The 26,984-nt window shown below is 44.1% G+C and overlaps 1 protein-coding gene across 3 annotated transcripts in view; it reads right to left on the bottom strand.

Moving 5' to 3' along the window:
- LOC143282913 (uncharacterized) overlaps window positions 1-26,984 on the bottom strand; it is a 207,570-nt gene that overhangs the window by 12,426 nt on the left and 168,160 nt on the right. For 2 of the 3 annotated variants that reach the window (XR_013055327.1, XM_076588795.1), the window contains exons 3-8: window positions 22,944-23,408; window positions 20,662-21,043; window positions 19,231-19,418; window positions 13,671-13,790; window positions 11,358-11,564; window positions 8,421-8,606 (exon numbers count right to left, since the gene is read on the bottom strand). Coding sequence is in view for 2 of the 3 variants with exons in the window: in XM_076588795.1 (XP_076444910.1) it covers window positions 8,421-8,606; window positions 11,358-11,564; window positions 13,671-13,790; window positions 19,231-19,418; window positions 20,662-21,043; window positions 22,944-23,408 (1,548 nt within the window). In the remaining variant the exon portion in view is untranslated. Of the gene's footprint in view, window positions 1-4,665; window positions 4,704-8,420; window positions 8,607-11,357; window positions 11,565-13,670; window positions 13,791-19,230; window positions 19,419-20,661; window positions 21,044-22,943; window positions 23,409-26,984 lie in introns of all 3 variants that reach the window. The other variant, XM_076588798.1, reaches the window with a different exon arrangement.

Below are 26,984 nucleotides of genomic sequence, written 5' to 3'. Positions count from 1 at the left end.
GAGCAGCAAAGAACAGAGAATGATTAAAAAGTCAGCATATGCCAAACACAGCAATGTATAATCTTATATATGCATTCTACGCCTCTACAAACACACTTTCTTGTTTTTTGGCAATCAACTCCTTAGCAAGCATGGGTATATCATGTTTAGTATTACATGTATATAAAAAATTTAATAAAGAAACTCACAAAATTTTGTTCAGCTCCTGAATTAAGCAGCCATTGCTCTTAAGATTGTACGTGAATTGGTTCATCATTTCTGAAAGCTGTTTTGCAGACTTCAAGCCAAATCTTTCATGCTTAACTTCCCACTGGCAAGCAACTGCCACACATCTGTCTTCTGCTATACTGCTTGTACATAAACTGCTGTAAATGACTGTTAAATCTAAAACAAACCCATAGTGGCATAAATAAGAGTTTTTACTTCTTGTTACTTTCTTCGGAAAGAAATTAGTGTGTGTGTGTCTTTAAGCTGAAATGATTGCACAGTGATTTAAATCAGTCTTAACTTAGAAAGAAACTTGGTGTGTGTGTGTGTGTGTGTGTGTGTGTGTGTGTGTGTGTGTGTGTGTGTGTGTGTGTGTGTGTGTGTGTGTGTTCGTTCTTTAGTTTAACGTCTTTTCACTGTAAGTGATATTAGACGAGGGAAGGAAAAAAAATCGAGTGGGAGGAGGGAGAGGGGGTGGGGTGGGGAATTACTGTGTACGCATACGAGTAAGTGAAAGTGTGTGTGTGTGTGTGTGTGTGTGTGTGTGTGTGTGTGTGTGTGTGTGTGTGTGTGTGTGTGTGTGTGTGTGTGTGTGTGTTCTTCTTCTTCTTCTTCTTCTTTTTTTCCCCAGATATCCATTAGTCTTAATAAAACTTGACATACATATCATACAAGGTCTGCTCTGGGGGAAAACAAAAATCAATTTCCAACAAACACAACACCTGTGAGGGAGCAAGAAAAATAAAGTCTAGGGACAGGGGGAAAGAGTGGAGGGAGGGATTGACATGAATGATTTATTCATGGATCGAGTGGCGTGGGCGGGGTGGGGGGAGTGGTCAATGATGTGAGAAAAGGCAGACATGGCAGTAATTTCTAAAACCCCAGATGTTTGAAGTTACTGAAAACATTATCCACTAATTTGCTTTTTGTTTATTTTATTTTATTTTATTTTTTAATGAAAGTGCGTTTTAAGTGTTATGCATGATAAAGACAGAAGAAGAAGACAAAGTGTGTTGCTGTTTGTACACATACATGTGTGTGTGTGTGTGTGTGTGTGTGTGTGTGTGTGTGTGTGTGTGTGTGTGAGAGAGAGAGAGAGAGAGAGAGAGAGAGAGACAGAGACAGAGACAGAAACAGAGACAGAGATAGAGAGCAGGGACAGACAGGCTTGAATCTGTGTTGAACAACAAACGCAAAAAGAAAACTTTCCTCCGGTCTTTAAAGCAAAACAAAGTGCCATTAATTAAATGTGGCCATCAATTTCAACCAAATACACACTAAAACTTATCCCAGCAGTGTGCACATGGAAAAAAAAGTAGTCTCAAGAAACAGAGAGGAAGAAAGAAAAGAAGTAACCTCAAACCTGAAATTAAAAAAAATAATAATAAAAAAAAGGAAAAGAAGGAAGGGCGTGTATGATTTTGACCCAACAGGCCTGCACGTGACAGGGGAGCAAAACCAGGTGTGACACCGCAGTGAACTTTACATCACATGACTCGGCCCCTTCCCACACCTGCACCCAAATGCAGTGAGACGCCCCCCCCTCCCTATCCCCCACCCCCCAACACAACACACCAAGACCTCACACAACACAACCAACCCCCCCACCCCCAACTCCCCTATCCCCGCCCCTTCCGAGTCTCAGCCATAACACACACACACAACCCCAACACCACAAACTCAACTCTGCCCCTTGGAAAGCCAGATAGACACACTTGAATAGATGCCAATGACCCTAACTGCCTCTCAAACAACAAAAACCTCCACAACACCAAGCCCCCAGCACTGAAAAACTTGATCTCAAGGTGGACCACTTCATCAGTTCTTAAAAAAAAAAGTTCCTTGGGAACTATTGCAGATATCTTTATGAAATTTTGTACACATAACAAAAACAGTTAAGGCAAACAAATATGCCAACTTTTAAGTCTGCACCTCAAATGGTGGTCTGGATGCTAGTCACTTGGATAATATGATAAACCGAGGTCCCATGTACAGCACGCACTTAGCGCACGTAAAAGAACCCAAGGCAACAAGAGGGTTGTCCCTGGCAAAATCCACTTTTGATAGGAAAGCAAATATATCTGGGGACAGGAAAAAGAAAAAAAATGAATGTGGGGGTGGGGTGGGGATGGGGGCTATGCACTGTGGCAACATGCTCTCTGTGGGGAAAGCAGCCCACACTTCACACAGAGAAATTTGTTGGTAAAAAGTGATAAAATGAAATACAATACAAATGCATACCACTTTCTATGCCCTTAATTGGTCATTATTAAACTCTATCAACACTACACAATCAGACATCTTCTCCCTTCCCTACCCATTCGAGCCAATACAGTTTCTGCGAAGATCTCGGTTTAAATCCTGGTCTTGCCCTTTCTCCCAAGTTTAACTGGAAAATCAAATTGAGAGTCTAGTCATTTGGACAAGACATTAAACCAAGTCCAAGTGTGCATTAGCTTGGCATACCGAAAAGGATCCCACGGCAATAAAAGTGCTGTTCTCTGGCAACATTCTGTAGAAGAAATCCACCCTGACAAGTACGCAAATATATCATATGCTTGCACTCATTGACTCAAGGCCTAGCTAAATACGTTGGGTTATTCTGCTGGTTTCCACCTGAAATCGGAGTCTAACTGCCCACATGGCAGGTGTAGAAATGGTCATACAAGCAAAAGCCCATTCCTACATGCATACCAGTGAATGTGGCAGTGGCAGCCCATGAACGAAGAAGAAGATGCTGCTGTTAAGTATCTTTTATTTTATTGTATTTTTTGCTGCCCCATCATCTGCACCGTTTCAGTGGCATTACTCCCACGCCGCTCATTTAGATTCCCCCATACACGGCCACACCCGGGTTCGTCTGTCGCAGTTCCAGCATCGGCAGTCCACAGGGAACCATCGATGTTAGGTCGCCAGGAGGCCACACACCAGAGGAGACCCTGCACTGCTGCTGAGTCACTTCGGTGGTGTTCAGTGGTGCCTGTTCTGTTTTAACGTACTTAGGACACCACCTACTAAGCCTACATGCATACCAGTGAAAGTGGCAGTGGCAGCCCATGAACGAAGAAGAAGATGCTGCTGTTTGGTATCTGCCTGGCAGATGTGGGGTAGCATATATGGATTTGTCTGAATGCAGTGATGCCTCTTTGAGAAACTGAAACTCCTATTTGTTGACAAAACTACCGGTAATGTGAGGTGGTTAACACGGATCACCTCTCTGGCTAGCGCTTTGTACTCAGATCATTGGTCGGATGTTCTTTGTCATCATCTGTGAATTTTGGTGTGTGCAGTTAGCTTCCATAACATGTCTACGGTCTACCGATATAGGCACCTAACTTGAAAAAATATTTTGCAGATTTAAAAACAAAACAAAACAATCTATTACTTATAATTAAGGCTACACATGAAACTGCTTCATACTTAAAAACAATCCACACAAAAACTATTTTTGTTGCTATTTTTTTTCTTTGTATTTTATTCAAATGAATTAAAGTTTGCTTGTTTTTGAAATAGGTTACACATATCTTACTAATGTTCTGACCGAGCTCTTTTGTCACCGTGGTTTAACAACTGAATCCCAAGACCCAATAAAACAACAACAACAAACAGCAACAAAAACACCAAGACATCACCTGATCCACAACCAGTCAAAAGACCACACAGCCACAACAACACCACCCCAAGACCCTATATACCTGGCAGTCTGTTCAAGAATCTCACAGTAGAAAACATGACGTTGTGGCATACACAGGGAGAGTTTGCATTGCAGCGAGCGCTATGGAGGCCACATTCTGAAAATGCACACTCAGACACACGTGCATGCATGCTATCTCCCTCTATCTGTCTCACACGTCTGACACACTGACACACACAATCGCACACACACACGCGCGCACACACGCGCACACACACACACACACACACACATCAACACACACACACACAAACAGAAAGACTTGCACCCCTCTTCTCGCTCTCACAGAGACATATACACACACACACTCACACAAGCACACACTGTCTCTCTCTCTCTCCCTCTCTCTCTCTCTCTCTCTCTCCTCACACACATACACAACACACACACGAACACACACTATCCTCTCTCTCCCTCTCTTTGTCTCTGTCTCTGTCTGTCTCTGTCTCTGTCTGTCTGTCTGTCTGTCTCTCTCTCTCACACACACACAAACACAACACACACTCGCACAAACACACGCAAACACACACACAAACACACACTGTCCTCTCTCTCTCTCTCTCTCTCTCTCTCTCACACACACACACACACACACAAGGAGAAGCAAGGCGCATGGTGAAAACAGGCAGGCAGGCAGGCCGAGTGAGTGAGTGAGTGAGTGGGTGGGGGGGGGCGGGGGGGGGGGGGGGGGGGAAGCAAGAATGCAGAACACAAAGCAAAGGCAGCTGGGTCAAGTTTCAAGCAGTGCATCCGAACCAACTTACCTCCTCTTGGCTCAGATAGGAGGAAAAGGAGATTCATCCTGGGAGACACACACACACACGCACACACACACACACACACATACACATACACATGTGGGGTTCACACCAACAAATAAACAACAACAACAACAAAAACTAACTGATCACTTAAATATGAATCACAACAACAACAACTCCATAATGACAGCTAAATAAGCATGTACCATCACATACAGAACTACTTTTCCTCTTCTTTTACAGATTGCCTGCGAAGGAACTAACTACAACTGCACATCAAAGCGGAATAGTTACACACCAACATAACTCTTTCCTGTTGACTACACGCTAGTCTGGGATAAAAGAATAGAACGTCAACTCAGAGATGACTAGAACAGTCACTGTTCAGCAGTTTCACAGATAGCAGCTTTCGGCGTATATAGGACCTACAACCATGATGCAAATGTCTAATGCCACGAAGCAAAAGCTGTGAACAAAAAATATATGTGTGTGTATGTGTGTGCAGATAAATATCTACATATCTGTATCTCTGTATCATTTCTCTCTCTCTCATATACATATATACATGTGTGTGTGTGTGTGTGTGTGTGTGTGTGTGTGTGTGTGTGTGTGTGTGTGTGTGTGCAGATAAATATCTACATATCTATATATATATATATCTCGTTATATATATATATATATAATATACATATATTACAATTTACAAACTATGTACATATCAAGATTTTAACAAAACGAACCATTTGAAAAAAAGTATATTTTGATGATTCTACAACAAACATATTTCATTTACCAAACAGCATCAAAAAAGAAAAAAAAAAAAGAAAAAAGAAAAAAAAGAAGTAAAATAAGAAATAAACATACTTCTGTAAAAAGAATTCCTTTACCCTGATGCCCAAAACAAACGAATGACGAAGCGAATGAACAGGCCTCTAAACAAGCACGTAACATTCGCCAACAAAAAGACAGACACAGAAAGTTATCGTTAACACAAACACACCTCTTAACCCCAGTGCCACAATAATTATCTTCAATAAAGAAAATGAAGAGCTGCAAAACAACCAAATGTCAAGCAAAGCATTATGCCTTGAATGTTAGTTCAAGTAAGAATTATTCATCATCTTTGTAAAAAAAAAAAAGAAAAAAAGAAAAAAAAAAGTAATTCTTATACTGATGGAAAAGGTATCAACATGTACCTATTTTCCTCCATTAAAATAAAAATAAAAATTCACATGGAAAGATGCTGTTGAATTTATGAATTACTCATGTGAAACAACCATGTTACTTGGGAAGATCTTGGTGAGTTTATGAATAATTTGTGTGTAGCAACACTGTAACTTCAGGAAGATTTTGTTGAATGTTTTAGACTTATTCTAGTGAAATGACACTGTAAATGTATTCAGATGTATCAAACTATATTCTGACTTGCTGTTATCTCATAAATCTCATGGTTTTGGACAAATAACATGCATTATTTTCTTTTATCTTGTAAATCTTATGGTTTATGAAAACAACACATACCCTTTCATATTCTATTTATCATCTTGATAATCTTAAGGTTCATGAACAAAACATGTGCTCTTTTTCTGTTATCTTGTAATTCTCATGGTTTATGAAAACAACATGGATTCTTTTCTGTTTTGCGTATTTCATAAACTGACAGTGTGCTACACAATTCAAAGGATGTTAATCTATTTTACCTACTTTTTTTGTTTACATGGCGTCTTGCCCATTTTTCACTGATGTAATTTTAATACTCTCCAGACACAGACAGCATGTATAGACTGATTCCCGCATCATGCAACGTGAACGGCCACTTCCGATGCACATATTTTGCAAATACTTTTGTAAATAACTTACAGTATGAAGTTGTTGTCAATGGACAGAACAAACCTTCCAATAACTGTTTATAATATGCTTGAATTATAATATCAAACGCTTCATTGAGAGAGACAACAGTGCCACCCATTTTCCTGCCCAACAATCTTTCTGGCATAGGAAGTACCAGCTGCATGCAGCAAGGAAACCCACTGGCCGGTTTCTTTGTTCTGATGTTGTTGTGGTCACAGAGTACAACTGCTCAGCATCGAAACAAAGGTCTAGAATGTACTAAGTCACCCCTGAAGCTAATTATAGAGCTTAGCTCCCCAAAACACCACCATACACTGCAAAGTTTAGGAATATTTTGTTTCCATGCCTATCAGTACTGGGCCCTTTAGGTTAACTCACTCAGTACGGCCAGTCCTCTCTTCTCCTCTACACAGACCCCTCGGATGTCCAGTGGGTGTCTGAATGACCCAACCTTCAGCTTCCGTCGTCAGAATTGTGGTATTCTTTGTCAACATTCACCTCTTCAGTATAAGAGCGTTCCGCTTGCAATATTTTGATGATGGTAATTGGGGTGAAACGCTGTTAACGTCGTCTCTTTCGCCGTTCGAATGGAGAGAGTTAAGACATCCCACGATAAATACTGCTCTCAAAGTAATTCATTTCTTTTTGCTGCAAGACCCTGCTGGTGTATGGTGTCAGGAAATAAATTGGGCCAGGTTAGGCAAAATTTTGACTGGAAAACAGAAAGGTTTGCTCTGCCTTGTGGGTTCAGTACCAAACTGGCACACAGATGAAACAAACCTAACTGATCCTTTTCTATGGACTACTGCTCTCCTGCTCTGTGTGAGGTTAATCATGTTTTACATCAACCACCTCACAGGGACACACGTACACATCTGCACTCACCCACACATGCATGCACACTCATAGCACCCTCTCCCTCTCTCCCCCCTCCCCCCCACACACATGAAAAGAATTTCGTCTAATAAAGTATCTTCTGTATTGTCAAAACGATTCTCATTTATTGGTTCTGGAGTGCTCTAATCCACGTCCCTTGGTAAATGTTTCATTTTTAAAGTTTTGTTTTATTTGCTTGTTTCCACAGTTTCATTTGTGATTGAAAAGAAGACACACAATATTTTGCTAAGAAATTTGGGAAACTGCAATTTACATCTTGAATAGAAAAATCTTTATTGTAAGCTAAGTGTTCTTATTTATGTTTCTTTTGGTGGAGAAAGAAAGAAAATGAATCTTATTACATCAGTGACATATTTGTACATTGAAATCAGTTTACAGTGATAAGCTATACCTACATGTTTGTTGTTCACAGATTTGTTAGTGAGGTGAGTAGCAACACAAACTGGCACACAGATACAGATGCACACACACACACGCAAACACAAATACAGACATTAAAACTGCCCAGGAAATGCAAAATTTTAAAGAAGCAATCATATTTTTCAAAGCTCAGTACAGTGCACCAGTACCTGAAAAAACACACAAATGAGCGGCTTTTAAGTCAAAAAACTAATTAATCATTATTTGTAACCCCTCAGAAACACACTCATCGAGTTACCCTGTCATTAAAGAATAACGAAGGTCTACGTTTTCCAAGATGACCACACCAACAGACCAGCACAAAATGAGTTATTATCAAGAAGCAAACCGGACAACCACTATAACTACTCACACAAAAGAACACCTTCTAGAGGGAACTGCGCATACTTGTACTATGCAATGCAAAAAAAAAAAAAAAAAAAAAAAAAAAAAAATCACAGGGTTCACTACTATCAGTACTGCCCTTCCCCTCCCCTCCACCACCCCCATAAAAAAAAAGTCGGGCATCACTGCAACAAACAAACAAACAAACGGCAGTCGAAAAAAAACAACCCCAAAAAACGAGTAACTGAGAGATAGCAGTCACCTACCCCTGAGTCCGGCCAAGTGGGAGGGAAGGGGTGGGAAGGGGAGGGCGCGTTGGAGATGGAGGCAGTGGAGAGAGGCCTCATCTGCGAGGACACGCTGGCTGTGGACATCTTGGAGGAGATGGACAGGGTGCGACGCCGGAAGGGCCTGCCGCCCGGCCGCTCGCTGTCAGAGTCGAACGCTTCGTCCTGAGGAAGGAGGAGAAAGAAAACCAGAGGGGATGGGATGGAAGGGTGCAGATATCAGTATCGAATAGAACGGAGTAGAGTGGAACAGAACAGAATAGACTATAATAGACTAGACTAGAATAGAGTGGAATATCATAGAACAGAATGGAATGGAATAGAATGGAATATAATAGAACAGAATAGAATTGGACAGAACAGAATGGAGTAGACCAGGGCAGAATGGAATAGAATGGAATGGAATAGAATAGAATGGAATATAACATAATGAAATAGAACAGAATGGAATAGAATATAATGGAATAGAACAGAATGGAATAAAATAGAATGGAATGGAATAGAATAGAATGTGTCTTTATCACCAAGTCCACTGCGGCCACAAGGATTACTGGGGAGGGGGGGGGAAGGGGGGAGGGGCGGGGGTAGTATAAAAAGATACAAACATAAACATAAAGATACAAACATAAATCGAAAGTCATATACAAACACAGATACAGATAAATTTTGATAATACAAGAAAATGTAGTCTAAGCAAAGATTGCACATGATCAATATCTAATAAAAAAAAAAGGATTAGTAAAAGCAAAGTATGTAATGATCAATATTTAATATCTAAAAGGATGCAGAAATCAATATTTTGATGATACAAGAAAACGTGTAAGAAGCAAAGAATGCACATGATCAATATCTGATTAAAAAGAAAAGGAAAATTGGTAAAAGTCAAAGTATGCGATGATCTGTATTTGATTTGATTTATTGATGATGGAAGCACAGTTTTCAGTGATCAATATTTGATTTTTTTTAACATGTGGTAGAAGCAAAGAATGCACATGATCAATAGCTGACAGAAAGAAAGAAAGAAAAAAAAATTCGTAAAAGCAAAGTATGTAAATGATCAGTATTTGATTTTTAAATGACGGAAGCACAGTTTTCAGTGATCAATATTTGATTTAAAAAAAAATGTGGTGGAAGTAAAGTATGCAATGGTCAATATTGGGTTTAAAAGAACAGGTAAATGTAAATTATGCAATGATCAATAGTTAATTTTTGAATGATGGAAGCAGAATTTTTAGGAATCAATATTTTATCTTTTTAGATGTGGTAGAAGCAAAGTAGGCAATAATCAACATGTTTGATGTTCAGATGAGGAAAGCACACTTTTCAGTGATGAATATCTGATTTAAAAACAGTGGCAGAAGCAAAGTATGCAAAGATCAATATTTGATCTATAAATGACAGAAGCACAATTTTCAATGATCAATATCTGATAAAAAGAAAGGTAGAGTGTGAAATTACCAACATATTCTTTAAAATAATGTGGAAGAAGCAAAGCATAAAATGATCAATATTTGATGGGTGGGGGTGGGGGTGGAGTATTGATGGGGGAGGCGGGGAGTGGGGAACGAAATGTAAAGCTCTTTGAGCAGTATTTCTAGAGAAAAGCGCTATATAATTGTCCATTATCATTATCATTATTATTATCATTATTATTATTATCATTATAATAAAAAATGTGGAAGAAACAAAGTAAGCTAAAAAAAAAGAAAAAAAAAAAAAAAGAAAAAAAAAGAAAAAGAAAAAAAAAGTCATGGAAGTAAAATAAGCAATGATCAATATTTGATATTAAAAACGAGCGTGACTGAAACAAAGTATGCAGTGGTCAATATTTTATGATAAAAAAAGTTATGGAAGCAGAGTGAGCAATAGTCAATATTTGATTTCTAAAATTATAATGGAAGCAAAATGTGCAATGATCAATATTTGATTCCTTTTTAATGGGATGAATGCATAGCATGCAATAATCAATATTTAATTTTCAAAAATGTGATGGAAACAAAATATGCAATGGTCAATATTTGATTTCTTTTAAAAAGTGATAGAAGTAATCAATTATTAACATTTGATAAAAAAGCAATAAAAGTAAAGCATGAAATAATTAATATCTTATTAAAAAAATATGATGGAAACAAAGTATGCTATGATCAATATCAGGTTAAAAAATGTAATGGAAGCAAAGTATGATTGATATTTGATGGGAAAAAATAATAGAAGCAAAGTTTACAATGATACCATTTGATTTTTTTTTTAATGTGATGAAGCATAGTATGAAATAATGAATATGTGATGAGAAAAATGAAGGAAGCAAAGTATGTAATGATCAATATGTATATATAATTAAAAAATATATATAAAAAAAGTCTTCTTAAGGGATGGAAGCAAAGAATGCAATGATTCATTCTTAAAAATGGGATAGAAGCAAAGTGCTGTTAGGTTGTGTCCTAAAGTCACATTTTCACACAAATACACACACCCATTAGTAACCTGACAATTGAGCATAAAATTTTTCACTGTAGCTTGATGAAGCCTTTTGTACACGAAAGTGTGTCTTCACAAGTGACTGAGAACGTTGATGTTTTTGACTTTTTGCATTCATTATCAGTTGTTTCGCTTGTCAGTTTAATGACTTCTCTTTTACGAAGTCCTTTAAGTAATTTCCTGTAACTGTATTTAGAGGGGTTTTTTGTTTGTTTTGTTTTTCTTCCAAATTTCACCCACATTTTTACCCTCATTTGCCCAGTTTTCCCCCAACCCTCCATTCATCCACATCTTCCACCCCTTCTGACCGATAATACTCAGATGTATTCATAAATACTTTAACAAAATGTCTTCAATCACCGATATGTGTGACGGGACATTAAACAAAAATTCCTCCTCCTCCTCCACACACACCCATGACCACTATAAACACAATACCTCTTCAGACAAGATGATGGCATTTTCGGCCTCAGCGGCTCGCCTTTTCCGGAAGTGCATCAGCAGTTCGCGTGACCTCTCTTTCAGCTGCTCGATGCGATGGCACAGCTGTGTGTCATTCGCCGTGATTCGCCGGGACGAGCCCGAGTCCAGCTGAAGCTTCATGTCATGAAGTTCTTGCTGAACCAGCGTCATCTGCAGCTGAATCTGAGCAATGGGAGAAAGAGAAAGGCGTAGTATTCAAACTCTATCAGATGTTTCTGCTTCAGTTTGATCAAGGGCTTCGTTATCGTCTAATTCAAATGGCTACATGCTCAGTTTGATTTTTCCAGTGAAACTTGGGAGAGTGGAAAAGAGGAGGAATGACACTCAGACCCTCACAGACACTGTGTTGGCAGATGAACATCTCAACCATTCTGTGAAACCCAGACCCTCACAGACACTGTATTGGCAGATGAACATCTCAACCATTCTGTGAAACCCACACCCTCACAGACACTGTATTGGCAGATGAACATCTCAACCATTCTGTGAAACCCACACCCTCACAGACACTGTATTGGCAGATGAACATCTCAACCATTCTGTGAAACCCAGACCCTCACAGACACTGTATTGGCAGATGAACATCTCAACCATTCTGTGAAACTAAGATCCTCACAGACACTGTGTTGGCAGATGAACATCTCAACCATTCTGTGAAACCCAGATCCTCACAGACACTGTATTGGCAGATGAACATCTCAACCATTCTGTGAAACTCAGACCCTCACAGACACTGTGTTGGCAGATGAACATCTCAACCATTCTGTGACCTTCCTCCTGAAGCCAGACAGAGGAAACGTCACAGTTTAATGACTATTGAGGTCTCTTGTTGATGTCGTGTACCCCAGTAGGGCTTAAAGGACTTCGTTAGTAAACGAATCATGTTTCTGTTTCTTCTTGAGGCATCACTGCCTGTATATACAAATATACATGTTGCACCACATCTCTAAAGCTGAAATGAAAATGCTTACAGACTTATGCCCACCTAAAACACTGTCATGATACAAGAAAGAAACCAGCAATCCCATACATAAATTGTGGTAGTAATTCTCACCATTTATATCCGTTGTCATACCATTGTGCTGTGGAATGATGTCAAGTGGTGTTTTAAGTTGGGCAAGAGTGGTGTTTTTGTAGTATGATGTGGTGGTGTTTAAGTTGGGCAAAAGTGGTGTTTTTGTAGTATGATATGGTGGTGTTTAAGTTGGGCAAAAGTGGTGTTTTTGTAGTATGATATGGTGGTGTTTAAGTTGGGCATGAGTGCTGTTTTTGCAGTATGATGCAGTGTGCAGTGATGCTAGTGTGGCTCAGTACTGCATGGCGTGGTAGTGACAAGTTGTGGTGTATGATCTGTGCAAATACTCATACTCACCTCCCACGTTCCACCAGCCCACCTAAACACCCACGCACACACTCAGAGCACCATACATATCCCGACAGGTCAACGAAGCCACCTATTCCTCAGTCTCGGTGGTGGATCTCAAACACATGCATTGGGGGTCTGTTGTAAGTGATAGGTGTACCAGCAATGGGATATGGTGGAGAGGTGAGAGGTGAAGATGTAGGAGGTTAGAGTGATGGATAGACAATGTGTGTGTGTGTGTGTGTGTGTGTGTGTGTGTGTGTGTGTGTGTGTGTGTGTGTGTGCGTGCGTGCGTGTGTGTGTGTGTGTGTGTGTGTGTGTGTGTGTGTGTGTGTGTGTGTGTGTGTGTGTGTGTGTGTTCATTCTTTAGTTTAACTTTTTTTTCACTTAGACTGATATAATGACAATAATAATAATGTACATTTATATACCACCCTTTCTGTCTAAGAGCTCAGGGCGCCTCACATGAAAGAAAAATATTACAAGTTACATAAAACATTCATGACCACTCTTTCTAAAAAAACAAACAAACAAACAAACAAAAAACCCACCTCCCTCCCCATTCCTCAGAGATAAGCTTTGTCTATACTCAGGCCTTAACCCATGACCACAAGAAATGGAGAATGCTGGTGATGCGTTCAGCGATGCAGCGCTCCCATGACCAAACCAGCTTCTGGGACCAGTGACAGTGACCTTGTCAGTATGGACATGGTGGCAGCAGCCTTTCCAGTGCTCTTGTTTTGTTGGTGTCAAGAGATTCATAACATATCATGACTCAATACAGTACCCTGCATCCACATTAATAAAAGCATCCCGTACCGCCAGACGAAACAAGAATTCCAGGACACAGTAATGCCACGCTACCAAAATCTGATTCATGGTACTGCGATCAGAACATCACTCACCTCTTCCGATGAGAGATCATCTAGGGTGTAGCTGGACAGCAGATGGGCAGACTCCATGCGGTGGTTCAACTGCTCTCCAGGTATTCTTCGGTGAGCCAGCAGCTTGGACACGGTCTCCAACTGGAGAGAACAACAGTAACAAATTACAGAGAAACAATGGTAAAAGAATTCATTTGCTGACCCCCAACGAGTCGTGGTCTACCCCAATGAGACAGGTAAGACAGCGGTGAACTCTCAGTAATGACAAATGCCCACAAACACAGAACTCACAATAATGACAAATGCCCACAAACACAGAACTCGCAATAATGACAAATGCCCACAAACACAGAACTCGCAATAATGACAAATACCCACAAACACATTCGAGAGCAAATCTGTATTAGTGTCAACATACATGCACGCCAGGGCTCACAAAAATATGCAAACACAGATATATCAAAAAGATATATGTATGTACATACACACATAATGTCAGCATGTGTGCGCACACACATACGCACAAACACACACACACACACACACACACACACACACACACACACACATATGCACACCCACAGACACAGACACACACATACACGCGCGCGCGCGCGCGCAAACCCCCCCTCCCCACACTTCCAGCAACGACACCACAGTGTTTTGGCAACAAAATCTTCTTCTTCCGCTCCTCTCCTATCCCCTAATTCTCTTCTGTCCTTGATTATCATCTTCAGCACCTTGGCAGCTGGTGTTATGTATACACATCCCACCAGGGCAAAAATATCAGTCAGTGAAGCAAGTTCGTGTAAAAAAAAAAAAACCCCAATAACACCAACAACAAATATGATCGATTCAAGACAAGCTAGACCTGATCGTTACCATGGATGTTTGTAAACTGGTTATGAAACACAAAATGTTCAGTCGCCCCACTGATGATGGTGATGATAATGGAGTCTCCCGTCGGACTGACGGATGAGTAGGCAGGCAAGTTTATCTGTCGGTGAATGCTCGTCGTTCCGACATTAGCCATGTTGCCTGACCAGCACAGGTGATTTTTTTTTTTTTTTTTTTTTTTTTTTTTAGTGAAGAGGAGTTGCGCAGCCTCTTCCCCACTCTCTCGCCTACCGACGCTCAGAGTCCCACAAGTGCAGATACTGCCACGTGTAGAACGGCCTCGGCAGGTGCAGGTTTTTTTCTTCGGAGTTCCGTCTCCTAGGAGGACTTCCAGCCAAGGATAAAAGCTCCCCCTGCCCTTTGGTCATCCTCTTCCGCCTTCACAGCCGTTGGGAAAGGTTTCCTCCTACGCCTGGTCCGTTGCTGGGAGACTTCACATGCGGCAGGTAGTACTGGGTTACATGGTACCAGTAGCAAGGGCTATGCCCCTGACCTGACACAGAATTAGGAATCACCTTAATCCCTGAACTATTGCACCTTGAAGTTTCAGTTTCAGTTTCTCTAGGAGACGAATCCACATACGCTGCACCATACCTGCAATGCAGATACCTGACCAGCAGCATAACCCAACGCGCTCAGTCAGGCCTTGAGTGAATGTATATATTTGTGCACCTACCAGTGTGGATTAATAATAATAACAATTAATAATAACAGTCATCATCATGATGATAGAAATGATAATATTCCAAATAATAATTATAATAATATCAATAATATTTATTTTCAGTCTAATGTGGAGTGATAGCCTAGAGGTAACGCGTCCACCAAGGAAGCGAGAGAATCTGAGCGCGCTGGTTCGAATCACGGCTCAGCCGCCGATATTCCCCCCCCCCTCCACTAAACCTTGAGCGGTGGTCTGGACGCTAGTCATTCGGATGAGACGATAAACCGAGGTCACGTGTGCAGCATGCACTTAGCGCACGTAAAAGAACCCAAGGCAACAAAAGGGTTGTTCCTGGCAAAATTATGTAGAAAAATCCACTTCGATAGGAAAAACAAATAAAACTGCACGCAGGCAGAAAAAAAGGGGGTGACGCTGTAGTGTAGCGACGCGCTCTCCCTGGGTAGAGCAGCCCGAATTTCACACAGAGAAATCTGTTGTGATAAAATGAAATACAAATACAAATACAAAATAATATCATCATCTTTGATGAACAGACTGTCAATAAATAAACGAACGTACCAGTGTGGATTTCTTCAGCAAAACTTTTGAGGCCAACACTTATGTTGCCGTGGGTTCTTTTTCACTGCACCAAATGCATACTGCACGCGGACCGACCTCAGTTTATCTTCTCACCAGACTAACTAGACACCCAGTTTGATTTCCCAGTAAAACGTGGGAGACATGAGGCTGAGAGCAGGATGGGTCTGGCTATCTGTCTGCTACTTGTTTACGTAAGGACGGGCGCCATAGCCGAATGGTTAAAGCGTTGGACTTTCGATCTGAGGGTCCCGGGTTCGAATCACGGTGACGGCGCCTGGTGGGTAAAGGGTGGAGATTTTTACGATCTCCCAGGTCAACATATGTGCAGACCTGCTAGTGCCTGAACCCCCTTCGTGTGTATATGCAAGCATAAGATCAAATACGCACGTTAAAGAACCTGTAATCCATGTCAGCGTTCGGTGGGTTATGGAAACAAGAACATACCCAGCATGCACACACCCGAAAACGGAGTATGGCTGCCTACATGGCGGGGTAAAAACGGTCATACACATAAAAGCCCACTCGTGTGCATACGAGTGAACGCAGAAGAAGAAGAAGAAGAGAAGTTTACGTAAGAGAGAATGAGAATAACATAATGATGAGACAGATGGCTAGTATAGAATATCCACCATAGTATGTAACAGGTTCTGACTTTTTGATAATACTGTTGTTGTTTTTTTCTTTATGATTATGTTTGTTCATTCTAGGAACCTGTATTAAACTGGATTATTCTTGGTGTTCCTTCGATGCCTCAGAAAGAGATTATGTTGCTATTTTTGTGGTATACTGACCGAGGGATTATAATTTAAAGTGTGTGTGTGTGTGTGTGTGTGTGTGTGTGTGTGTGTGTGTGTGTGTGTGTGTGTGTGTGTGTGTGTGTGTCTCACTGTGTGTGTGTTTGTTGGGATAGGGGATAGGAAAAAAAAAAAAAAAGCCTTGCAGTTGGATGAATGATATAACTTCAGTGAAGCGATGGTCAGTGTTTATGTATTTTCCTTGAAGCAGATTCTACGGTGTAATGCTTCACTGATTTTTTTGGAATACAAAAATGTATTTTGCTATATTGTTTACCCAAATGTGAAATGTGATTACATGTTTCTTTAGCAAGGGGAAAAGAGAGAAAGAGAGAGAGAGAGAGCAGGAATTAAAACCTCCCACAAACACTGTACTGGCAAGTAAGCTTCTCTCACCATTCTGTCACCTTCCTCCTTGGTGAAATGAGATCAATATGTCGTTAGTTTGAAGTGAATAACTACTTTCTTTTTTTCCCCCTTTTCTTCTTGCTTCATTTCTTCATTTCAGTCGGATGAAAAGGCTCTTTGATGAAGCTGACAGCTGGCGACAATTACAACAGCAGATTACACATATTTTCATTCATTTTTTCCCATCCATCGTACAGCACATATCAAAACATACTTTTTGCTGACTATACAAAAAAAGAAGACCGCCCCCCCCCCGACCCCTCCCCCCCCAAAAAAAAAACAAAACAAACAACAACAACAAAAAAACCCCAAACAACAACAACAACAAAAAACAACAACCAAGAATGAAAAAAACCCAACACCCAACAATAAATGCTCCTCATAAAGACAAACATATAAGATAATAATTTCGATTAGAAAACACCACAGGTTGTATAATATGGATAAATCCTTTTTTTATGCTTCTCATCTCTCTCACTTTGTGTGAGTTACTTGGCCTACTTCTTGTGTAGTCATCAACGGCTTCGTTGATTTTGCTGAACAAACATAAGGCAATCCCCACGAGAAATCATGATCAGATAAAAGATTTTAAAAAAAAGACCAGCACACTCCTCCAAACACACAAGCACCCCCTACACCCACACACCCACACACACACGCACACACACACACACACACACACACACACACACACACACACATGCCCCCTCCCCGCCCCCCCCCCCCCCCCCCCACATATACAGCTCATACTTGAAGACAAACTGCTGCCAGAATTCACTCAATTTCTTGTTCTATTTTGTTTTATCTATCGTTAACTTAATCTTGTATGGGTGGCATGTGTGAACTGCATGTGTGCGTCTTATAAACTTTGTTAAGTTGACAATCAACATTGATTCTGATACAGATTCCACACAGATGTACACAAGCATCCCAATCTTGCCCCACCCACCCCAACACAAACACCCCCCCCCCACGCCCCCCGCCCCCACAAACACCCACTTCCACCCAACACACACAAATCACACCCCCATGTGCACACGCATGCACGCACACACACACACACATACACATGCATACACACACCACACACGCACACACACACAAACACATTTACCTCCCCCCACTCCCCCCCACACACCCTATAAGACCTCTCTATCCCTCCATCCCTCTCCCACTCACTCCCCCATCTCCCCCCCCCTCACTCACCACCACCACTACTACACACACACCCATACCCACCCTCCCAGACTTCTCTACCCCTCCATCCTTCTCTCCATTACTCCCCCCACCACCACCACTACCCAGACCCCCTCCCTCCCATACACACCCAGAACAAACAAAAACGTGTGTGTGTCACGCTGACCTTGTAGATGAAGTCCCTGTTGAATAGCTCCCATTCCCACCACCACCACCCAGACCCCTCCTCCCACACACACCCAGAACAAACAAAAAATGTGTGTGTGTGTGTTTGTCACACTGACCATGTAGATGAAGTCCTTGGTGATTAGCTCCCCACCCCCCAACACCCACTCCCACACACATCCACACCCATTCTTCTAGACCCCTCTACCCCTCTTTCCCTCGCCCCCTCCTACCACCCACCACCACCCAGACCTCCCTCCCCCCCACACACACCCAGAAGAAACAAAAACGTGTGTGTGTGTGTGTGTGTGTGTGTGTGTGTGATAGTGACCTTGTATATGAATTCCCTGGTGAGTAGCTCCTCCTTCCCCCCCCCCACCACCACCCAGACCCCCTCCCACACACACCCAGAACAAACAAAAAACGTGTGTGTGTCACAGTGACCTTGTAGATGAAGTCCCTGGTCAGTAGCTCCCCCACCATCCACCACCACCACCAAGGCCTTCCACCCCCCCCCTTCCCACACACACCCAGAACAAATAAAAACACGCGCGCGCGTGTCACAATGACCTTGTAGATGAATTCCCTGGTGAGTAGCTCCCCCACCCCACCACCACCACCACTACCCAGACACCCCCCTCCCTCCCACACACCCAGAACAAACAAAGAACGTGTGTGTGTGTGTGTGTGTGTGTGTGTGTCACAGTGACCTTGTAGATGAATTCCCTGGTGAGCAGCTCCTCCTTCCCCACCACCAGCACCAGCAATCCCCCCCCCCCACACACACAAACCTAGAACAAACAAAATCGTGTGTGTGTGTGTGTGTGTGTGTGTGTGTGTGTGTGTCACAACTGACCTTGTAGATGAAGTCCCTGGTGAGCAGTTCCGGGTTGGGGAGGACAGAGCGGTCACTGATGACGGCCATGCGCACCTGGTCAGCGTAGGTGAGGAAGGAGATGGTGATGGCCACCTGCTGCAGGGGCGGAACCCAGTACATCATGCACTTGATCTCCCGGCTGTCCAGCTTCAGGGCCGTCTCTGGGCCTGGGTGGTGGGTCAGTGCAGTACGGTGCAGTGGTGGGTCAGTGGTACAGGCATAGGGGTTAACATGTTCGTCGTTGTTGTTGATGGTGATGATGGCGATGATGATGATGATGGTGATGACAATGATGATGATGATGATAGCAACAACAACAATGATACTACTACTACTACTACCACCAACAGCAACAACAGAAACACTACTACTACTACTACAACTACAACTACTACTATTACTACGTAATGATGCTGCTGCTGATGATGATGATGATACTACTACTACTTCTACTCTTACTACAACTAGCAGCAGAAGAAAGAGAAAGTGGAGAAGGAGATGGATGGTAAGGAGAAGAAGGAGGAGGAGAAGGAGGAAGAGGAGCAAGAGGAGAAGGAATGGTAGAAGAAGAAGAAGAAGAAGAAGAAGAAGAAGAAGAAGAAGAAAGAAAAAGAAGACAATGATGACGATGACGATGACGACGAAAAAGAAGAAGAATCATCATCATGATCATCATCATAGCAATAATGAATGAATGAATAAATGAATGAATGAACATGACTTCAATTGGAAGCTTAAAATTTTCCACACATTGGTTATGTGTTCACAGTGCCACCCACATAAAACCACAAGAGGCAAAAACAACAAGAAATAACAAAATGCCTGATGCCTGCACAACACACACACACACACACAGATACGCAAACACCTCTCTCTCTCTCTCTCTCACACACACACACACACAAACACACAAAACCACACACACACTCAGACCCCATTCCACCGCCCCCACTCATCCCCCCCAAAAAAAAACAACCCCACTCTACCACAAACCCACCCTCCAAAACCTCTCTCTCCCTCCCTCCCTATACCCCTCAACCCCACCCACATCCCACCCAGACATACACCCCCACACACTCCACACCAACCCACTCAAACCTCTCCACCCTTCCCTCCCTCTCCTCCTCATCACCCCACACCCACCCTCCAGAACATCCCAACCCCTCCCTCTCCCCCTAACAATCCCCCACCCACACACACCCACACACTCCATCCCACCCACACCAAACTACCCAAAACTCTTCCCTTCTCCCTCCCTCTCGCCCTAACAACCCCCACCTGTCCTCACTCAACTACACACCCACACTATCACCCACCCACCTCACCCCAAACTATCCACCCCTACCTCCCTCTCCCCCTTACAATCCTCCACCCACCCACCCATATCAACCCACATCCACCCACACGCACCTGCCAGGTTAGCGATGAGCACAGTGCACCGACTGTACACCCTCTGCCAGAAGCGCTGGAACAGGGTGACGGGCAGCACGCAGCACGTGAACCACTGGGCCCCGCTGACGATGGCCGCCTCCGGCGAAGATTTAAACCGCTCCAGCGTCTGCTTGGTCTCCCACAGGCGGGGGATCGAACCCTCCGTGTTGGTGGCCAAGGGGAGCACGGCCAGGCTGTAGTGATTGCCGACGTCTGTGCTGGCCGTGACCATCCCGGGGCTGTTGGTGGTGGTGGTGGTGGTGGATGTGGTGGTGGTGGTGGCGGAGGAGGGAGAGTAGTCTGAGCGGAAGTCCACTGGAAGGGCGCAGTGGATGTTGTACGGGTGCTGCACGCCGCTCACCTGGATAACAAGCGATAATAGTTTGCAACACTGGCATAAGGGCCGTATTCAAGAGACCATGCGTGCCTGCGGGTAAATGTGTGCCTGCGGGTAATCTGCCTGAGGCAAGGCAAACTGCCCAAGGGTTAGCAATATCCGGTATTCAGGAACACAAGAACCTATCCGCGGTTCTACAAAACCGAAGGCAATTTACCCTAACCATCTGCCAAGGGTGACTGCCCACGAAGCAGACGTAAATATGGGGAATCCTTTTGTTGTGATGGTTTTGTTAAGGGAAAACAGGCGTTTTGCGGAGAGACCCTGTCTTAAATACGGCCTCTGATGGTTTGATTTTATCCTTTATTTACTTGGCAATCAAAATTGACGTCTTGAGACTGGCAGACGTCATTATATTCCATCTGAATTACGTACGTAGCTGTGAAGTGGGTGCACATGCAGACGATAAATTATGGAATGCCCGAAGTTTGCAGATCGCCGAATTCGTTCATTCCAGAGAAATATTTGAATCCGAACTCCGTTATTTTTTATCTTTCATTTTTGCAATTAGCTGAAAAGCAGGGAGGGCAATGTGTCCGAATGCGAAAGTGGCCCCCAGATTTGACAAGTTGCTGACTCCAATCAATGCCATTGCCATATTTTTAAATTGTGACACTGTGGCATGGTGCAAAGTAAAAGAGCATGTGCAGAAGGGAATCCTCAAGATTTTTTATTTATAGACCACGGGTTTACTGCGTGAGTGCACTTTGTGTGTCTTGAATACGAAAATAACTTAGCCTTCAAGGCAAACTGTATCCGTGGGTCCCTGCTCTGTCAAGGGTAACCTGCCTTCAGGCAAAATGATTTCAGTCCTGAATACGGCCCACAAGCGGGGGGCTGGGGTTGCGTGTTTACTGTTGGGTGTTGATTTAAATACAAATAAGAGAAGGGGAGAGGAGATGAGAGGAGGAGGAGGAGGAGGGGGGAGAGAGAGAGAGAGAGAGAGAGAGAGAGAGAGAGAGAGAGATGGGGGGGGGGGGTGTAGTGATTCAAGAGAGAGGTGGGGTGGAGGTATAGTAATTCAGGGGGTACAGAGGCAGAGGGAGGGAGGTGCGTAGGGAAAGAGAGAGAGAGAGAGAGAGAGAGAGAGAGACAGACAGACAGACAGACAGACAGAGACAAAGAAAGATGGGTATACAGTGATAGTCAAAGGCATGAAGAGACAGACAGACAGGGAAAGAGAAATATAGGTATGCAGTGATATAGTCATGGGCACACAGAGAGAGAGAGAGTAAGAGAGAGAGAGCTGACAGGATGACACAGGAAACGAATGATGAGCGCCCAAAAGGGCTACCCAGGTAGGCAGACGGTTATGCAAAAGCAAGGGCTTGGTCTGTTACCAACGGGCGCAATAGCCGAGTGGTTAAAGCGTTGGACTGTCAATCTGAGGGTCCCGGGTTCGAATCACGGTGACGGCGCCTGGTGGGTAAAGGGTGGAGATTTTTACAATCTCCCAGGTCAACATATGTGCAGACCTGCTAGTGCCTGAACCCCCTTCGTGTGTATATGCAAGCATAAGATCAAATACGCACGTTAAAGATCCTGTAATCCATGTCAGCGCTCGGTGGGTTATGGAAACAAGAACATACCCAGCATGCACCCCCCCGAAAACGGAGTATGGCTGCCTACATGGCGGGGTAAAAACGGTCATACACGTAAAAGCCCACTCGTGTGCATACGAGTGAACGTGGGAGTTGCAGCCCACGAACGCAGAAGAAGAAGAAGAAGAAGAAGAAGGTCTGATACCGAGGATAGGCGCTATATAGGTATCCATATCATCAAGAAGAAGAAGAAGAAGGGGTGCAGTTCGCGGGAGGCGGAGGACAAGGAGAAGGAGAAGCAAAGAGCAAGGACCCCCCCTCACCTGCATGTAGGTCCGGATGTTGCCGGCCACCACGGACACCAGCAGCTCGCTCAGCGTGCAGCGGGCTACCTGCTTGACGCGTACGGCCGCACTGAGGCTGAAAGGCTCCGACCAGGCCACTGCCATCTCACCGCACGCGCGCACGTGCTGCCCGTGAAGCAGGTTGAGGTCGTTCTTGACGAACAGGTACCTCCGGCAGAAGGTGACGGGCCCCAGGAAGAATGCTTTCAAGGGGGACATGTTGGCCGCCTCCACCCCGAAGCCTGGCTTGGGCAAGGTGAGCTTCTGCGTGTCCACCAGCGCGTGCTGGAGCAGGCGTACCATGGAGGCCCCGTCCGCGACGGCCAGGTGGAGGCGCAGGAGCAGCACGGTGTCCCGGGGCTCCCGGAAGTTGTGTAGCACCTGCAGCTCCCAGAGAGGTCGGTCCAGGGACAGGGGCTCCGAGGCCATCTTGGCGATATGGTCCTGGGAAGGAAGGAAGGAAGAAAGGGAGGAAATGAAGAAGAAATGGAGGGAGGGAAGGAAGGAAAGAAGGAGAAAGGGAGGGACGGAAGGAAGGAAGGAAGGAAGGAGAAAGGGAGGGAAGGAAGAAAGGAAGGAGAAACGGAGGGAATGAAGTAAGGAAGGAAAGGAAGGAAGGAAAGAGAAAGGGGGAAGGAAGGAAGGAGAAAGGGGGAAGGAAGGAAGGAGAAAGGGAGGGAGAGAAGGGAGGAAGGAGAAAGTGAGTGAGGGAGGGAAGGAAGGAAGGAGAAAGGGAGGGAAGAAAGTAAGGAAGGAAAGGAAGAAAGGATAAAGGGAGGAGAAAGGGAGGGAAGGAAGGAAGGAGAAAGGGAGGGAAGGAAGGAAGGGAGGGAAGGAAGGAAGGAAGGAAGGAGAAAGGGAAGGAAGGAAGGAGAAAGGAGGGAAAGGAAGGAAGGAAGGAAGGAGAAAGGGAAGGAAGGAAGGAAGGAGAAAGGGAGGGAAGGAGAAAGGGAAGGAAGGAAGGAGAAAGGGAGGGAAGGAAGGAAGGAAGGAAGGAGAAAAGGAGGGAAGAAAGGAAGGAAGGAAGGAAGGGAGAAAGGAGAAGGGGAGGGAAGGAAGGAGAAAGCGAGGGAAGGAAGGAAGGAAAGAAGTACAAGACTGTTTATTTAGTTCATATATTTTAATACACACACACACGAAAAGAAGAAAGAAGAGGGGCTGGGGGGTAGGGGGCTGGGGGTTGGGGGGGGGGGGGGAGGGGAGGGGAGAATGAAAAGAAGAAGGGGGAGAGGAGAAGAATAGAAAGATAAACATGAAGCAGAAGAAGGAGAAAAAGAAGGTGGTGGTGGTGATGGAGGAGGAGGGGGACGAAGAAGAAGAAGAAGAAGAAGAACAACAACAACAACAAAAACAAGACCAGAAAACAAACAAGCAAACAAGCAAACAACATGAGGGGTCTTCAACGTACAAAGTTTATCAAGAGTAGCAATGCTGACAGCAGGACGTACATGGTCACACATGCAAGGTAGAATCAAGCACAGGTACAACATTCTCTTTGGACAGTTAACTTAAAACAGATAACGCAGAAAAAAAAGAAGAAGATTCACGTTCCGTGTCCAACAAGTCCTTGGTAAGGAAACCAATTTTCTATGGAATTCGGTTTGTTTTGACTTATTGTTCACGTCCTTTTGAAAGTCATGTTTGGAAAAGAAAGTTTCATTAAAACATATTTTCACAACAACGGATATCACACGAAAAGAACGAACAATCAAACGGACACAGTGGTATTATTTCTATAGAATGGGGAGAAAATAACTAAACGTTTTTTTCCACAATACATGAAAAGAGCAAATACAACCAACGGGTATGTTGTAAGTATTGCCTTTAAGTGTTCTGACATTTGAATCTTGTCTGTTTTTATCAGCCAGTTGATTTTACGGTTAAATAAATCCATTCTTTAGTTTGTTTCCATCCCCTAATTTTCGTAATATTTGTACAGTTCGAGCAAGTTCTCACACACATACACTGCATACGCACCCCCCCCCCCCCACAAAGCCCCTCCACCCCCCCTCCCAGCGCCACACTTTAGTGAACAGACGGTGACTTAATGACCATCCATGAAAGAAAGGAAGCAAAATATGTCATTGATCTTTTTATTTTATTATCATTATTATTTTTTTTGAAACAATGATTAGTATACCAGACGGAAAACAGCGAGCAACCAACCACTGAATAAGAATGACAGTGATTAAATAGAGTTAACATGTGGAGTGTTGGCCTAGAGGTAACGTGTCCGCCTTGGAAACGAGAGGATCTGAGCGCACTGGTGCGAATCCTACAGTCGCTAGTATTTTCTCCCCCTCCACTAGACCTTGAGTGGTGATCTGGACAAAAGCCATTCGAATGACACGATAAACCGAGGTCCTATGTGCAGCATGCATTTAGCGCACGTAAAAGAACCCACCGTAACAAAAGGGTTGTCCTTGGAAAAATTATGTAGAAAAATCCACTTCGACAGAAAAACAAATGAAATTGCTGGCAACAACAACAACAAACAAACAAAAAAACAAAAAACACATAAATGGGTGGCGCTATCAGTATAGTGATGCGCTCTCCGTGGGGAGAGCAGTCTGAATTTCAAGCAGAAAAATATGTTGTGACGAACAAAGAGTAATACAATAAGTTTGTCTACAGGAAGTCTAAGAAAGTTTTTATTTTATGATCACACACACAATCTCAGTAAGGCGATGTCTCAGCCGTTGAGAATTTTCAAACCTCACGAAATTTGTTACCGACATCAAAGAAAATCTCTGCTCATCACAGTTCCAGACTGCTTTTCATCCACGCTGTGAATGTTTTGTGCACATAATTTTATGTGAGATTCTGCGTGTGAGACTGCGTGTGTGCCGGTGTGTGTGTGTGTGTGTGTGTGTGTGTGTGTGTGTGTGTGTGTGTGTGTGTGTGAACAGCAGATGTGGTGTAGCGTATATGGATCAGTCCGCACGCTTTGACACCTCCTTGAAACTGACATAGAATATCTCTCTCTCTTTCTCCCCTCCCTCTTCCTGTATCTGTCTGTCTCTCTCTCCCTTCCTACTCTTGTCTTTCCCCGTCTCTCTCTTCCCTCTATTTCGCTTCTTTTCTCACTTCCTCTCTCCATTCACTCCCCTCTAACGTCCCCCCTCTCTCCCCTCTAACGTCCCCCTCTCTCCCCTCTAACGTCCCCCTCTCTCCCTTCTCTCCCCTCTAACGTCCCCCCTCTCCCCCCTCTAACGTCCCCCATCTCTCCCTTCTCTCCCCTCTAACGTCCCCCTCTCTCTCTCTTCTCTCCGCTCTAACGTCCCCCATCTCTCCCTTCTCTCCCCTCTAACGTCCCCCTCTCTCCCTTCTCTCCCCTCTAACGTCCCCCCTCTCTCCCCTCTAACGTCCCCCTCTCTCCCTTCTCTCCCCTCTAACGTCCCCCCTCTCTCCCTTCTCTCCCCTCTAACGTCCCCCTCTCTCCCTTCTCTCCCCTCTAACGTCCCCCTCTCTCCCCACTAACGTCCCCCTCTCTCCCCTCTAACGTCCCCCTCTCTCCCTTCTCTCCCCTCTAACGTCCCCCTCTCTCCCTTCTCTCCCCTCTAACGTCCCCCCTCTCTCCCCTCAAACGTCCCCCCCTCTCTCCCTTCTCTCCCCTCTAACGTCTTCCTCTCTCCCCTCTAACGTCCCCCTCTCTCCCCACTAACGTCCCCCCTCTCTCCCTTCTCTCCCCTCTAACGTCCCCCTCTCTCCCTTCTCTCCCCTCTAACGTCCCCCCTCTCTCCCCTCAAACGTCCCCCCCTCTCTCCCTTCTCTCCCCTCTAACGTCTTCCTCTCTCCCCTCTAACGTCCCCCTCTCTCCCTTCTCTCCCCACTAACGTCCCCCCTCTCTCCCTTCTCTCCCCTCTAACGTCCCCCTCTCTCCCTTCTCTCCCCTCTAACGTCCCCCCTCTCTCCCTTCTCTCCCGTCTAACGTCCCCCCTCTCTCCCTTCTCTCCCCTCTAACGTCCCCCCTCTCTCCCTTCTCTCGCCTCTAACGTCCCCCCGCTGTCCCCTCTAACG

Source organism: Babylonia areolata, chromosome 6 (assembly GCF_041734735.1).
Source record: "Babylonia areolata isolate BAREFJ2019XMU chromosome 6, ASM4173473v1, whole genome shotgun sequence".
Classification (NCBI taxonomy): domain Eukaryota; kingdom Metazoa; phylum Mollusca; class Gastropoda; order Neogastropoda; family Buccinidae; genus Babylonia; species Babylonia areolata.
This window is presented reverse-complemented; position numbering and strand designations above follow the sequence as displayed.